The sequence below is a fragment of the Colletotrichum chrysophilum genome, assembly GCF_026319265.1.
Source record: "Colletotrichum chrysophilum strain AFK26 chromosome Unknown scaffold_173, whole genome shotgun sequence".
Lineage (NCBI taxonomy): Eukaryota > Fungi > Ascomycota > Sordariomycetes > Glomerellales > Glomerellaceae > Colletotrichum > Colletotrichum chrysophilum.
The window spans coordinates 77,216-92,235 of record NW_026517460.1 but is presented as its reverse complement, the minus strand read 5'-3'; the positions used below and the strand labels follow the sequence as shown (position 1 = coordinate 92,235).

At 48.7% G+C, this 15,020-nt stretch overlaps 5 protein-coding genes across 5 annotated transcripts; 1 reads left to right on the top strand and 4 right to left on the bottom strand.

Annotated features, from left to right (window-relative positions):
* Positions 1-1,334: 1,334 nt before the first annotated feature.
* COL26b_012378 (uncharacterized protein) lies at positions 1,335-2,688 on the bottom strand (the record flags this gene model as incomplete). The annotated part of the gene is made up of 4 exons (XM_053185023.1): positions 1,335-1,481; positions 1,515-1,652; positions 1,912-2,341; positions 2,573-2,688. 4 exons carry the CDS (start codon positions 2,686-2,688, stop codon positions 1,335-1,337), a joined length of 831 nt encoding a protein of 276 aa, XP_053031057.1.
* A 2,941-nt stretch (positions 2,689-5,629) lies between these two features.
* Positions 5,630-7,618, top strand: COL26b_012377 (uncharacterized protein; the record flags this gene model as incomplete). The annotated part of the gene is made up of 4 exons (XM_053185022.1): positions 5,630-6,554; positions 6,619-6,941; positions 7,008-7,185; positions 7,263-7,618. 4 exons carry the CDS (start codon positions 5,630-5,632, stop codon positions 7,616-7,618), a joined length of 1,782 nt encoding a protein of 593 aa, XP_053031056.1.
* Positions 7,619-7,712: 94 nt separating this feature from the next.
* COL26b_012376 (uncharacterized protein) lies at positions 7,713-8,845 on the bottom strand (the record flags this gene model as incomplete). Its single annotated transcript, XM_053185021.1, has 4 exons — positions 7,713-8,073; positions 8,121-8,658; positions 8,711-8,749; positions 8,803-8,845. The coding sequence occupies 4 exons, from the start codon at positions 8,843-8,845 to the stop codon at positions 7,713-7,715; spliced, it is 981 nt and encodes a 326-aa protein (XP_053031055.1).
* A 534-nt stretch (positions 8,846-9,379) lies between these two features.
* On the bottom strand, positions 9,380-10,206 carry COL26b_012375 (uncharacterized protein; the record flags this gene model as incomplete). Its single annotated transcript, XM_053185020.1, has 2 exons — positions 9,380-9,977; positions 10,049-10,206. 2 exons carry the CDS (start codon positions 10,204-10,206, stop codon positions 9,380-9,382), a joined length of 756 nt encoding a protein of 251 aa, XP_053031054.1.
* A 2,404-nt stretch (positions 10,207-12,610) lies between these two features.
* COL26b_012374 (uncharacterized protein) lies at positions 12,611-14,358 on the bottom strand (the record flags this gene model as incomplete). The annotated part of the gene is made up of 2 exons (XM_053185019.1): positions 12,611-13,619; positions 14,120-14,358. The coding sequence occupies 2 exons, from the start codon at positions 14,356-14,358 to the stop codon at positions 12,611-12,613; spliced, it is 1,248 nt and encodes a 415-aa protein (XP_053031053.1).
* Positions 14,359-15,020: the final 662 nt, after the last annotated feature.

Genomic DNA, 15,020 nt, shown 5'->3' with positions numbered 1-15,020 from the left:
TAGTAATACTATATATATAATATTTACTTAGTATATCTATTTATATATTTATTATATATTATTTAGCTACTTAATGTAGTTATTAGTCTTTTTACTTCTAAAAGTATTATATAAGTATTAATTAGTAAATTATAACTTTAAGCTAAATTTAATATTAATTAATAAGTAGAACTTTTTAATACTATTTATATATAAAATTAGAAACTTTATAGGAGTATATTATTAAAATAAGATAATTAGCAGTAAAATTATAGTTTATTAATATTATAAAACCATTAATAAATAAGTTTATTTTTATTTCTATTTTTATAGATATTTAGAAAGCTTTTTTATAGAAATAAATATCTATAAATAATTAGAATATTATTATAACTTTAGAAAGTATTATAGTTAAAACACCTAAATCTTCTATTAATTTATTGTAATTTAAATAGTTATTTTATAATAGTTTATAGTTAAAGCTAAAAAATATTAATTTAGTAATATATATACTATTTATTAAGAAAGTAAGTAAGTATTTAAACTTTAATAATATATCTAATACTAATAATTAATAGATTATTGACTCTCTTAGAGTATAAGTTAACGTTTTATAGCTAAAAATATATATAAAAGTTAAGCTAAATATAAGTAAATACTTTAAAGTAAGTAAATAGACAATTAAAAAGAAATAGGAGGTTTAGAATAAATTAAAATAAGTAAAATTAGTATTATTTGAAAGTAAATCGTGTAAGGGGCTGGCCCCTAGGCTTGTTCAACGTAGAGGTGCCGTCGGCTGAAGAGGAGAAGGACTTTACAAGAGTGAGCGCCTAGCTACGGAGATACGTGGTCGGGCTAGGCGGTGTGCCACGGTAGAATAGTGGATCCGGCTCCGCCGGATCTCGGTAACTGCCCCGGCAAAGCCGGAGATCTCGGCCGGGCTCTAGCCCGTGACAAATCGTTAGATAATAAAGAGAGTGTGAAATTGTATATTTTTATAATAGATTAATTAAGATATTTAGTAATATAAAAAAGTATAATTATTATAGTGAGGGTCGTAATGTATCAAAAATGCTGTTTCATAAGTAGGGGTGTTTTGGAAGTTGGGGTGGGGTCTTAGATAGGACCTAATCTGACTCCCCCGAAAGTCTCCGCATAGGTGAGAATGCGCCGGTGGTCGGCACTCCTGCCCCTCATTCTGACCCCGTAATCCGCAGCCCCATCATTCTCCGACTTCGTTAAATTGGACCCAAAACCTTATCCAGAACCCTGACAATTGCCTCAACCTCGTCCACTAACACGCCTTGGTGTAAGCTCTCTGGGAAGCATGTCTGCAAAAGGCAGGAATCACGATGTTACTCACCGGTGTTGTAGTGCACTAGGCTGACCCGCACTACGCCATCATCGTCGAGACCGAGAGTCCTTTCAGCCAGTCTCTTGGAGAAGAAGTGACCCCAGCGAATTCCGATATTCGACTGTGTTTCAACAGCCTCTACCACGCTCTGTGAGGATCTTCCCCTCACCGTGAAACTCACAGTCGGTAGTCGAACTGCGGCCTCGGATGAAGTTTCTCCACGGATGGAAATGTCTGGTCTTGAGTCGAGGTACTCAATAAGGCGCTTCTGAAGCTTTTCTTCGTGCTGGGTGATCTCATCCCATGTCTTTTTGGGGTTCTTCCCCAAATAAGCGACAAGGGGTATGATAGATTGTGTCAGCTCATAGCTGGCACCGGCGAGCTCCAGTTTATCCATCAAACTTGCAGATGGATTGAAATAATGTCCTAGCGGTTTTAATTGTTCCTGGGACTTGCGTGAACCGTATAAAAGGGAGATATGAGGTCCATAGACCTGATTTCCACGTGTCAATTCATGTGATACTGATGCCAGATGCTTTCATTCTTTATCAATAATCTCATAGACTCGGGGAGCTCACCTTGTACCAAGAAAAGGCATAAAAGTCTGCGCCAAGCTCTTTTACGTCAATCGCCCGGTGTGGAGCGTAGGCAACGCCGTCCACGCAAAGAAGGGCATCGGGAATCTCGTGTATCGTATCGGCAATGGCCTTGATGTCATGAATGCTACCAAGAATATTGCTAGCATGTGTACAGGCCACAAGGCGTGTCTTGGTAGTCAATAGACTTTGAAGGGTCTTGGCATCAAGCTTCGGGTTCGATCGATCAGCTGGCGACCACCACTTGATGTTCGCGCCAGCGATTTGGGCGTAGTGCAGCCATGGATCAATGTTCGACTCATGGTCAATCTCGGAGAGAATAAGCTCATCGCCAGCTTCGAGCTTAATGGAAGCGGCGAGATTCCGCAAGACCTGAGTGGTGGATGCTCCAATCACTCGAAGTTGAGAAAACCTGTTAGTTTTCAATTTTCTTGGATGACAGCGTCGGCCTCACCAATTTCGTCAATGCCAGCATTGATGTACTGAGATGCGATCCGATAGGCCTCATCAAACTTGGCGGTTGATGTGCGCGATGTGCTGTAAGTTGCTCCAAGCTGGACGTTGTTGGTTATGAGATACTCTGAGATACTGATCATGGTAAGCTCTTACACGATAGCACGTCGTCGTCAGAGGCATCACTTACCTGTGGGCAACACTGCCTAGCACTTGACTGCCACCAGCGTTATCGCCAAAGATCTGGTCCTTCTGCAAAGACGGGAATTGCTCCCTGGCCTTCTCGACCGAGAATTCCGAATCCATGGCACTTGCAGTAGAAAAGTGGAATCCTCCAGCTCCTATCGTTGGCTCTGATCAGCGTTGCTATTGGGTGACGATGCTCACGAACATCCGGCGGAGACCTGATTGATCAAGTAATGGTGGACTGGGGTAGTGCCGACCCCTCTTGTTCACACCGGATCGGTCTGGAGCCTGCGTTTGTTCTGTCGCAGAACCCGCTCTGACCGCCAATGAACACCACAGCAGTGGCCGGCCTCGGCTATCTTCTAGCTGCATATGCAGAAAGATGGCGACCGACTGAACCTGTGCACCCGAAGTTTCTTCTTATCGACATCTCACCCCTCATTAGCAGCTCCAACTACCCCTCACTCCTCAGTATCTCTGTTCACGATGAGCCCTTTAGGCTGATCTGTAAAGTATATCTCCATCCAAGTCAGCTTTAGAAGGCTTCGCGTCTCGCCATCTTACAGTTAGCTTTTGTACTGAAGAAAAATATCTTATGGAGCAGCGTAAGTAGACAATGATCCATGTACAAGAAGATGCTTGCAGCTTCCATGTCTAACCTAGGGAATCTAGTCGTCGAAGTAGGAGGAGTCCCCGTTCGGGTTGCTCCAAACGGAGATAGTCCTGAAGCAATCGCATCTTTTGAAGGTCTCATACGAAGATTGAAAACGACTTCAGTTGTTGCTCAGATTCCTCAAGCAATAAGTGCGCCATCTCGACAAGTTCGAATACTACTATCGGTCGACTTTGATGCAGTCTCCGGATGGTTAGGCACAGGACAGCACCCACGTAACTGCTTGGCAGACTATTCCTCAGGTTTCTTCGCAGGCCATGTTGGAGTGAGCCGTCTGATCCGTCTGTTCAAACGATTGGATGTTGCGGACAAGATAACTTGGTTCATTCCGGGTCATTCAATGGAGACATTTCCCGTGGAAACCCAGTTGATCATTGATTCTGGAGCAGAGGTCGCGTTACACGGCTATTGTCACGAAGACTGTACGAGACTAAGCACACAACAAGAGAAGGACATCTTCGAGAAGTGCATCAAACTTGCTCAATCTCTCACTGGAAAGAAGCCTGTTGGATACCGAGCGCCCCTCTATCGACTGCGAGAAGAAACGATTGAGTTGCTGGAGAGTGAAGGCTTCTTATATGACTCTTCACTAAGCGGTCACGATTCTCAGCTATATCAACTCACAAAAGGGCCGTCTCCAGTACCGGTAGACTATTCAAAGCCTGCACAGACTTGGATGCGACCGTGTGCTTTGCCAGAGCCTTCCAAAGTCGTCGAGATCCCCGCCAACTGGTACATGGAGGATATGACACCCTTGCAGTATCTACCGAACGTGGAAAACTCGCATGGATACGTGCCGTCTCAGTCGATTGAAAGGATGTGGCAAGACAGATTCACTTGGCTTTGGAATCATGGACCGGACGGCGAAGGTCCTGCGGATTTCGTGTTTCCGTTAATCTTGCATCCTGATACATCTGGAATGGCACACATTATTGGAACTATTGAGAGCATGGTGCTGTGGATGAAAGGTCATGGAACGCAAGTTGAGTTCGTCACCTATGAGACAGTAGCGAGATCGTATTTGAATCAAAAGGGGCATGCATGAGGATATCTAGTGCTTCTCATGATAGATAGCAGTGTAGTTATTTCCATGTGTCGAGAGGAAGAAATATGATCCGCGCAAACAGTAACAGCCGACTAGATCCTTCAACTGAGGGCTCACCGAGCTTCGAGATTGAACAATGAGAAAGTAATACTTACTATGGTCGGAACCCCACGTGAAATGCGTGGAACGCACGGATGAGACTGCGTCGTTTTCGCCCTGACTTGCGCACCCCAGGCATCCCGGATGCATGTGTTGTAATACGGGCCGAAGCATTGGTCCAGCCCAGCAAGTTTAAACTTTAACATATGACCCCAACCACACTGAAAAAGCACCGGCTGGCCACCCCAGAGAGCATTTCCCCGGAGCAGATGTGAAGAACGCTGTGGTAGTGAGCAGTTTCTAAGTTGAACCCTCACGATTTTCGTCGATCTACCTTAGACTTTGCCAGTGACCACCACGAAGCATCCTACTCCACGATGGCCGCGAATAGCTTCCAAACGCGGGTCCTAGAAATACTGAAAGCAACCAGAAATGCTGGCATCAATGCTGGCTGGGCTCCAGCAGGTCCGAAATCCCGTGCTTCCTGGCGAACCATTGCGGAATCGACGGTGGAAAGACCAAGTTTCTTGTACTGACTATAAGTAGACCAGGGTATCAATGCTCTCTCAACTCTATCGTCGCTCTCAAAGAAGCTGCTTGAAGATGGAAATCCTAAAGAAGCAGGCGCAATCCAAGAGGTTCTCACTATCGCCACTGGATCTCCTGACTACGGAGGCATGGGACTTTCAACGGACATGAACTTATCAGAAAAAGACATAGATGAGGTCGTACTTTTGGCATCCGCATGTAAGAACTCTCACTCCCTCGTTCTTTCTTATATAGTGCCAAGAACGTGCCCGCTGTTCGGGTCGTACTGAGAATCGAATCTGTAGGGCTTGAGTCTCTCAACTCAGCCGAAAGGTGCGGCGGACCAATCGTGCCCTTGGTCAATAGGCCCGCTGGCCGCCGTCCTATGAACGTCACGGAGAAAATATTCGCCTTGCACGATGTAAATCTTCCAGGATGGGTACGCACTGGGGACACTATCAGGATTTCCGTTGACTGGGTCATGGCCAGTGAAGCAACTTGGCACGTGAGTTTGGGCGCTTAGTTTTGTGGAGAGCAACCCCGATAACGTATCACAGGGCATGCTTCAAGCGTACAACAAGCTTGGAGATCCTGGTATTTTCTCGAACTCCAGGTTTTGGCTTGCAGGCGATCATGTTGTTGATCCCAGGATTATGGACACACCGCTTGTTCAGAAGCTTGTTGGCCAGATGGACTTTGCAAGAAAGAGATTCAAAATGACCGAGTTCCAAGGCCACAACTACACCATCATGCATACAGAGTTTTACCGCGAGCGTGCACAGCCTGGACAGATAATCATCGGTTCTGATTCTCATACCTGTAGTGCGGGCGCTGATGGATGTCTTGCTATTGGCCTAGGCGCCACCGAAGTCACGATGGCGCTCGTCACTGGCGAGATCTGGTTCAAGGTTCCAGAGGTTGTTGAGATTCGCCTGATCGGCAAACCACGACGAGGTGTAGGCGGGAAGGACATTATCCTATATATCCTGCAACAACTCAAGCGCAACACCGTTGCAGCGGACAGAGTTGTAGAGTACACTGGGCCAGGATGTCGATGGCTGAGCCCCGACGCACGCTTCGCTGTTGCCAACATGACAACCGAATTTGGTGGTATCACAGGCATCTTCCATGCGGATGAAGTGACCAAGCAGTTCATCGATTCCCGAAAGACGGCTCATCACAAGACCGCTTCTTACTACTTCAAGCCGGACGAAGGTTGTTCATACGCTGAGTCTCACATCATTGACATATCTCTGGCGCAACCATTCGTGGCTCGATATCCTAGTCCCGATGACGTTGTGCCCGTGTCAGAGGTTGCAGGCACAAATCTCGATGGCGTATTCATCGGCGCATGCACAACGGCGGAGGAAGATCTCATAACGGGAGCATTGGTCCTGCAAGCTGGTCTCGAGGCAGGAAAGCAGCCCGTTGCGGGAGGAAACCGCCGAGTGGTGCCGGGCAGCCGTCCTATCGCGGACTACTTGCGAAAGTCTGGGCTCGCAGAGATCTATGAACGTGCTGGCTTCACCATCGGTGTTCCAGGATGCAGCTATTGCGTGGGTATGGGTGCGGATATGGCCCAGCCAGGTGAGGTCTGGTTGAGCAGCCAAAACCGCAACTTTGAAAATCGAATGGGGAAGGGTAAGTGGTTTTGAAATACGGATGTGTCTTTTTGATATTCACTAGAACTGATGGTCTGTAATAGGGGTTATTGGTAGTTTGGCTTCCGCCGCGACGGTCGCTGCGTCGTCCTTTAACATGGTCGTGACATCGCCGCAGGAGCTCATCGATCTTGTGCCAGATGAGCGATGGAACAGCATCAAAGGCAAAGGCTCACTTCCCGAGGGACCTCTCACCCAACCGCTCTGGGTCGAGCCACCTGGACAAGACGCCGAGAAACAAGAGGGCGACGAAGATGAGCAGGAATTCAAACCGACTGACGTCGGAGTGGGAGACAATGGGACAACAAGATCTGGCACTATCAAGAGCAAAGTCTTTCGACTGGGAGACTTTGTTGACACTGATGCGGTACGTCTCTGACCCTGCTTTTAAGACAGATATTAGACACTGACGTTGCTGACTGCCGCTTATCAGCTTGCCCCGGCCCAATATCTCCTTACATCAAAGAATAACGAACAGTTAGGAAGCCACTGTCTTGAGCACACCACTCCAGAGTTCCGACAGAAGGTCAAAGAAGGTCACGAGGTGGTCGTCGCCGGCAAGGCGTTTGGGTGCGGATCCAGCCGCCAGGAGTCTGTTCAATCACTGCTAGGTTTGTCTTTCTTTGGCTGGATGCAACGCGCTTCTCGGCCTGAAGTAGTAAGGACCATGCTGAACATTTGACAACAGGTGCTGGGGTGAAGTGTGTTATAGCCCAGAGTTTTGCCTTCATCTACAGCAGGAATCAGCCATCTTTGGGACTATGGGGGTTCATCATCAATGATGCTCAATTTTACGAGAAGGCAAACATGGGAGCGAACATCGAGATTGATCTGGACCGCAATGTTGTGACAGTTGATGGGATGTCTTTCGATTTCCAGCTTTCTGAGCTTGAGAAGAAGCTTACCAAGATGGGCGGTATGACAAATGCATTCAACCAATTTGGACAGCGAATCTACGACGTCTTGACTGGGCGAAGCTCCAAGAATGGCAGTGTTCTCAAGGAACCTAAGGTTAAGGCCCCACAGGACGTTTTGGCTTGGTAAACTGGAAAGGGTTTTGGACGCCACTTTGAATCGGTATTTTACTCGATTTCCCAGCCTTTTGTCTATCCCCTCTAGCACCTAGTTAGATGATGATTTAGACCAACCAGTTTCCATTCTCGTCCTCGTATCCCATGTCAACGTAAGTCCAGCCCTGCTGAGTCATAACGCCATCGATGACCATGTGCTGGGACTCGATGTTGTTAGAGAATCTTTCCTTCCTGATCGTCTTGTGGGCGTCGTTGATCTTGTTCATCTCCTCATCGGTGAGCGTGACCAAGCGGATGTTCTCCTCAATGCGCGATTTGTTCGCGCTCTTCGGGATAATGCTAGTTCCACGTTGGACAGCCCAGGACAGCGATACAACGCCGGTGGAACAGTCATGCGCCTTTGCGATGCTGGTGAAGAGTTCGTGAGTGAGGATTTCATTCTGCGCGGACCGCGATCCGCCCAGGGTACTGATAAAGTTAGTAATCTCTGGTGCCAAAGGAGCTGGCGGTCTCACCTCCAGCCCATCACATGGATGCCCTTCTCTTGACAGTAAGGCACCAGCTTCAGGTTAGGGTTGAATGCGTGCATCTCCACTTGGTTTATGGCAGGAACAATCTTGGCCTCAGCCAGGAGCTCATCCATGACCTTCGGCATGAAGTTGCTAACGCCAATGGACCTACACTTCTCCCCAACCAGAGGCTCCATCAACTTCCAGGTCTCGATAAAGGTAGGGCTCTCCCACTTCTTGAGAACCTTCTTCTCAGGGGCGGGTGTGGTGGCCCACGGCCAGTGCATCAGGATCACATCGATGTAGTCGAGGCCGAGAGCATCGAGAGAGATCTGCAAAGCTGCCGCCGGGTCGTGGTGCCACTCTCCCCAGAACTTGGTCACCACAATGATCTCAGACCTAGGAACCCCACTGTTGCGAATGGCCTTGCCGACGACCTCCTCGACACCATAAAGCTGGGCAGTATCGATAAGGCGGTAGCCGACCTTGAGGGCGTGGATGATGGACTCTTCTAGGGCCTTGGCGTCATCCGTTCCTTGACTGCCTGTAGCATGTCAATATATTGTGCTTAAACAAGCCAAGGCTTTTATACTTACCTTGCCAAGTTCCCAATCCAACGGCAGGGAATTCGAGTCCTAGGATTTGCCCTGTCAGTCCGGCAACCTTTCCCTGGTAAGAAGCAGCACACCATTATTGAGCTTAAACGTCTTAGTACAAATTGGCGGCGCCATAGTGTCGACTGTAGATCTGTGAAAACCGATAGGTGATCTTGTAGTTCCTGTAATCGGAATATTTCGCGAGGCGTCAAGAGGTGGTAGTGGTAGATCGGTGCGTCTGCTGTGCGACCTCTACTGCGGGGAAGCACCTACGTGTTTGGACATGACGTCATTCGAGCTAACGAGCAGCTTGTGCTGTCATTGGCTTGTATATAATGAATTAGTGGTTTTCAACACTCATTGAAATTGGAAAACGGCTGGTTCTAGGGGAGAAGATTTACCCAGGCTGTAGATCTAACATCTAACACAGATATCCATATCAGAAACGAAGTCAAGGGTGCAGTGTCGCAACGGGGATAAGCGCAATAGCATGGTACCAAGCACAGGGCCCCGCAACATCACTTTTTTTTTTTTTTTTTTTACAAACCTATGCACGTTGGTTCTAGGACCTTGCGACGGCTTCTCATATTATTTCATATTTTTCTTCGGGGACATGAAATCATGCAAGATTCCTCAATGTTTCCTCGGCCGATACTTTAGTTCTCCGTATTAGCAGGTCGGACCGATGCTGCTGTCGTGTTGGGCCGCATAATCCATCCCCCAAAGCAGCCTCATGTCACCCAACATCGACTCGGCGCAGGCAAACCCCTTTCCTGCGATGTCTGAGACCACAACTTCCACCCTCTTCTGATATTCCACCTGCCTAACCTCCATTGCAACACCCATCAAAATTACCAAGTAGCACCATGACTCAAGACCTAGCATAGGAACTCTTTGCTCTAGCCTTTCGAGAACAAAGACACCATGTGCTTCAAGATCAGGCATGTCGTGCATATGCGGGAGGTCCTCGTCGATGAGTTTCCATGTTGGGTCCCAGAAGGTTCGGGTGAGTCCCATGAGGGCGAAATGGTAGAAGACCTCTCTCATGCAACCGAAATCGTTCCCTTCCACGTCGTCGCTTGCATCGTCTCTGCCGCGAAACATCTCCATCACGTCGATCACTCTACCAGAGCTTTCGACAACCTCCTTTCCGGATTTTAGCAACCCATAGCTTGCCAGAGCCTCCTTGAGCTCGTCCTCCGTTGCTTCGGATTCGGTTTGACGGTCTGCAATGATCTGACGCGCTTGTCTCACCCATTTTGTGGCTCTGTATTCAATTTTTCCAGGCTTAACAACCCTCCAATACACGGATATGTTGTTTATGATAGTGAGACTTACCTGTGGTGCAGTCGAGCAAAGTTCACGACGTATTTGCAGTAATGATGGAGGATCGCGGCATTTGCGCGGATGTTGCTGGTAGCTGAGTCAATGTCTGCGAATGGCGAAGGATCGTAGAGGTCAACATCGACGAGATATGTGTCTTCAAATGAGATCATAGCGTGGTAGCCAGCCATAAGAGAATAGTTGATGAGAAGGCCCCTATCGAAATAAAGATGAGGGCCTCGTCGTTCTTTCTTTAGTTGATCCTGTATTTTATCTGATAACTTGCGTAATACTGCTTGGAACAGGAGCCATGAACGGGCTACCATGGCCTGGAGTTGTTAGTTAAACCAATTTTCCACATCCTATCGCCGGGATCTCTTGACTTGCCTCCATGTAAGCGAGGAGAATGCCAAATACCAGCGTCAGATGTTGATCATGGCACTCTGGCGATGTGAGGATATCCAAGAAATTATTCAGCTTGTGACGGTCTGAGGCAGCCACCGCAGCTGCAGCCGCCTGCTTTTTATTCACGTCTCCCCCTTTTTGAAACTCGAGAAGAATTTTGCCGATGGTCGTGACAATAGCCCTCACGGGCATGGATGTTTCCAGGTATGTTCTCAGAAATGAGAGTGAAAATACATCCGTGAGGGGCGATGGCGAATCTCCGACGAACGCGAAGAAAGCAGTCGTGATTTCATGCGGCAAAGGTTCCAATGCACCCGGCGTGGTATTGAGATCTCCAGGTGTTGTAATTTTTGAGCCAACAGTAACTGGAGATGAATGGCTCATTGGCGACGCTGAGGTGGAAGACGACAACGATCTCTTCCGTTGACGGATCCGTCGACACTCGCACTATAAGTCTGGTAAGTATTCTTCGTGTAACAACGAGTCAGAATATGACTGACCATTGCCCATAGCTGGCGGCAAGATGGGCATTGTCGAGCAGCCGCGGCCGCTTTGCGATCGCGAGGTCCGGTCGGCTTTCGTATCCTGTATCCATCCATGGCCATCCTCTTCTCGCTCCTCTGCAGCCTTGGAAGACGTTGAAGGCGCGCGCACTCAAAGATGAAGTGCGAAGACCGATCGCGATCGGCCAATTTCCGGAGATGTAGTCAAGTGCCGAGAAGGAGCAACTCGTATCGGCAGCTTTCCCTGTACGCCGGTAGGTCACAGGTGTTCATGAGATCCGGTCGACTTTCGGCTCAGAGGACAGGGTTCTGGACGTTCACGTCGGCGTGGAAACTCCACGTGTGCATGAATCTCATGTTACCCTCAAAGTTTCCAGGTCGTGAAAGTCAATTATCATTGGGCGATTTGCTGGCGAGGCAGCATAGGACGGCATGAGGATAGGGCGTCCGGACGGCCAACCCAGAATGTTAACAGAGAGACAGAAAAGACGGGGAAGAGATGACTGGGGGGAGGTGCGACGAACAACTGATTTTGAGTTTAGGCCCCATTTGCCGGGCCGCACCACGGGGCGAATTGCTCTTCGAAACGTATAAGGACCCCCCGCTGCGTTTGAGTTTTGAGTAGGGTAATGTTTGCCCGATCCTTGCTGTGACGCAGAGCAATGAAGTTGCCAAGCAAGGGGCGTGCGCTTTTGCCTTTGTCTTTAGTTCGCTGATGATGGCACCGCCTGCCGACGAGTATGTGCAGCCGATCTCCACGCCTTCAGCCTCAATTGTGCATCAATGACAACATTCAACCCTACAACCGGAAAAGGTAAATGCGTTTCCGTCGGACTCCCACAGTTCTCCGTGAAGGCGCAATCGCGTACTTCGTTCAACAGCCCAACGCAACCTGATGCACCTTAGAATACCCACTCTGTGACAGCAACTTTAGACGACCTGACTCAGAACTCTGGGTAATGGGACCATGGCCATATCGCGGAAATAAACCCCAAACAAGAGGATGTCCAAGGCCTTGGCTGAATAAGGGATGCCGGTGCTGTCAACGGCTTAGTTGCACAGTACTGCGCCGGGCAGATAGACAGGGAAGAGAAACAGACCAAAGCGAAAATAAGCATAATCTGGTTTCTAGATCTGGCGGCGGGTCAAGGTTGGTGAGCCAATACATTAGTCGTGTTTACGAACACGGAGCAGCCCGTAGCGCACGTTACTTTTGTTTTGTTCCCTATTCTGTGTAGTTTACTCTATCGTGCTATTCAACCCGTATGCAGTGTACGCATACACCTCTGTATCAGAACAACTAGCGCACGTTGCAGACAGTAATGTCTTGCTGAAGCTGATTCTAGCCTAGATTGACACGACTCATATCATTGTTCGCCTGTATTGACCCGTCGGAGTGCTCCATGCGCCGAAGCTAAGTTATTGGAAGCTTTTCCGCGTACGAACTGCGAGATCTTTGTGTTACGTTTGGGGTAATAGTTACCGTGGAACAGATTCAACTTCCATGTCCTCATGAAGAAATGAATTTGCTCAGGCCTGAGTCAATTGAACGTTGCTCAGCGCCGTTGTGAAGCTCACGAAGCTTGTTACTCCGTTATACTGCGAAATTCGCGCGACTGTTGCAACTTAGTCCAACCGGTCACCCTGGTAGCTTGGTTGGCAATGTCAACTAAACCGACACCACTCCTTTCTCCGTCTGGTCCCTCTCCTCAAGTCCAAAGTCAGTCTCCAATTCCTTCCTCAACTTGACTTCTCGTTCAAGAAAGCTCAGCAAGAAGGCGAGCCCCGCAAACGAAAGCGCAATAAAAAAGACCTTCCTCAAAGCTTCAGTGAAAACCTCAATAATCTGATCTCTGACGGGTGTAGAGAAACTCTCAACGAACACCTTCGTCGCGCTCGCATAAGCATCTCCATGTCTCAGCACATCCCTCGCCCCAGCGTCATCAACAATCTCAGCAAACTTGGCGGTGTAGGTGTTGAAGATGGCAGCTGGAATAGCTACACCCCAGATCTGACCAAAGCTCCGGATAAACGACCAGCTCGCTGTTGCTGCCGCCTGGTCCTTCTCTTCTAAGCTAGCCTGAAATGCCGGCAGTAGCGTGTTGAGGAGCATCCCTGACCCCAGCGCTGGTACAACTTGGACCAACACCCATGCCGCTGTGTCGCTGTGTCGGTCTAGCAGGGTCCAAACGCCGAAGCCGACTGCAAGGAGCGCAAAGCCAGAGATGTGGAGGGCTTTATATCTTCCCCAGCGGCTGAGTACCACCGCAGATACAGCAGCCCCTGGAATGGCAATAAGGCAAACCGGTAGTAGCTGCACGCCGGACCGTGCAGGAGTTGATAGCTTCACGGCTTGGAAGTAGAGAGGGAGAAAGAAGAATGCCCAGTATACCATTGCCGAGTTGAGAAAGGTCGTGGCATAGACCACAGCTGAGGTGCGGTTGGCGAACAGGCGGAGAGGCATCACTGGCTCTGGGACTATTCCGCATCCTTCGACGACGCAGAAGCCAGCGAGACCCAATAGACCGAGAATCAGGGGGACGATGACCTTGTAGGAAGACCAGGGATGTACGGCGCCTGCCCAAGTAAGAGCAATGAGAACGGACACTGTCGATGTTATCAGAATGGCGTTGCCAATCACGTCGATTCGGCGCAGTTTGTTCCCAGTTGTAGAGGTCCTGTCCCACTTCACGTGGAGGAAAAGGTAAAGGAGGACCAAGGAGAAACCGCCAACAGGCAGGTTGATGTAGAATACCTGCGTGAGTCAGCATCTGCCAGAGAAAGACCAGGGGAAATCTAACCCATCTCCAAGACGTCTTCTGCACAATGATTCCGCCCACGAAGGGGCCTATCGCGGTTCCAATCCCGTAAGTGACCAGGATGATTGCAACATAATTTCCTCTGTCTCTAAGCGGCACAAGATCTGAAATGATTATGTCAACAATCATGTTGATGCCCCCACTTCCGGCTCCCTGAATCGCTCGGCCAGCGATGAGCATCGCAGGGCCATTTGCACCGCCACAAATGCCGCTTCCTAAGGTGAAAAGAGCTACGATGGCAATGGTGAGATATCTGCGACCAAAGAGGTTCGAAAGTTGGCCGAAAAGCGGTTGTACTGCTGCGCTACGTCTCAGGAGATTAGAGATGTGTTGGCATGAGTACGACTGGAAAGGTTTACCTCGTGAGGAAGAATATGTTGGCGACCCAAACGTAGCTGCTTCCAAAGTTGAGCTTTTCGACAACTGTGGGCAGCGAGGTGACAATGACTGTATTCTCCAGCGATGCGAGAAGGGAGGTGATGCACAGCGCAAACAAGATGGCCCAGAAACGGTAGTCTTTCTTGTATGAATCTGATGCATTTAACCCAGCTACCTCGGGGGTGTCACCGGATTTCTCTTCGATGTGAGGCGCTGCCATGTTGATGGGCGTGCTGATCGTTTTGTGGATGTGGTTCTCTGTGTCAGCTGCTGTAAGCTTCGTCAGTGGTTCTGAACCTCGTGAGCTTAAAATAGTTTAAACTGAGCTTTCGAACAAGATATGTTCTGTCGTTGCAAGAGACAGCAGCGAATCTTTCACCTCTAGTATCCCTGAGTATTTAGCATGGTAGCCATGTTAGCAGGAGAGTTTTGATTCCGCGACCACGATGATCGGAGGCTTCTTGATGATCAGGTTGCTGACGGGCTTACGACACGATCCTTCGACAAGCAGTCGGAGGCTTTCGCCAAATGTCTTACGCTTTTCATCGGGGCCCTATTGAACGGTCTGATTGCATCAGCCATTGGTCATGAAGAGACCAAGTCCGACCCCGTCTGGGCCATCTCATATGAATTTCCTATATAGTGAGAGAATGCACATCTTTGTTAATTGTAAAACGACACTATTCAAAACTCGAAAACCTAAGTATCACTCTACTCATATTTCCAACTAATGGGCCAATAATTATGATCGCTTAGCAATGCCTTATGACTACTGGGCTCTCTATATTGCCCCTTGGGGCCCCACGCCCAAAGTAGTAGCGAGATTTCTTATGTATCGGCAGATACATGCACATGCTTCCATTTCCGGGATTTGCGTTAGCC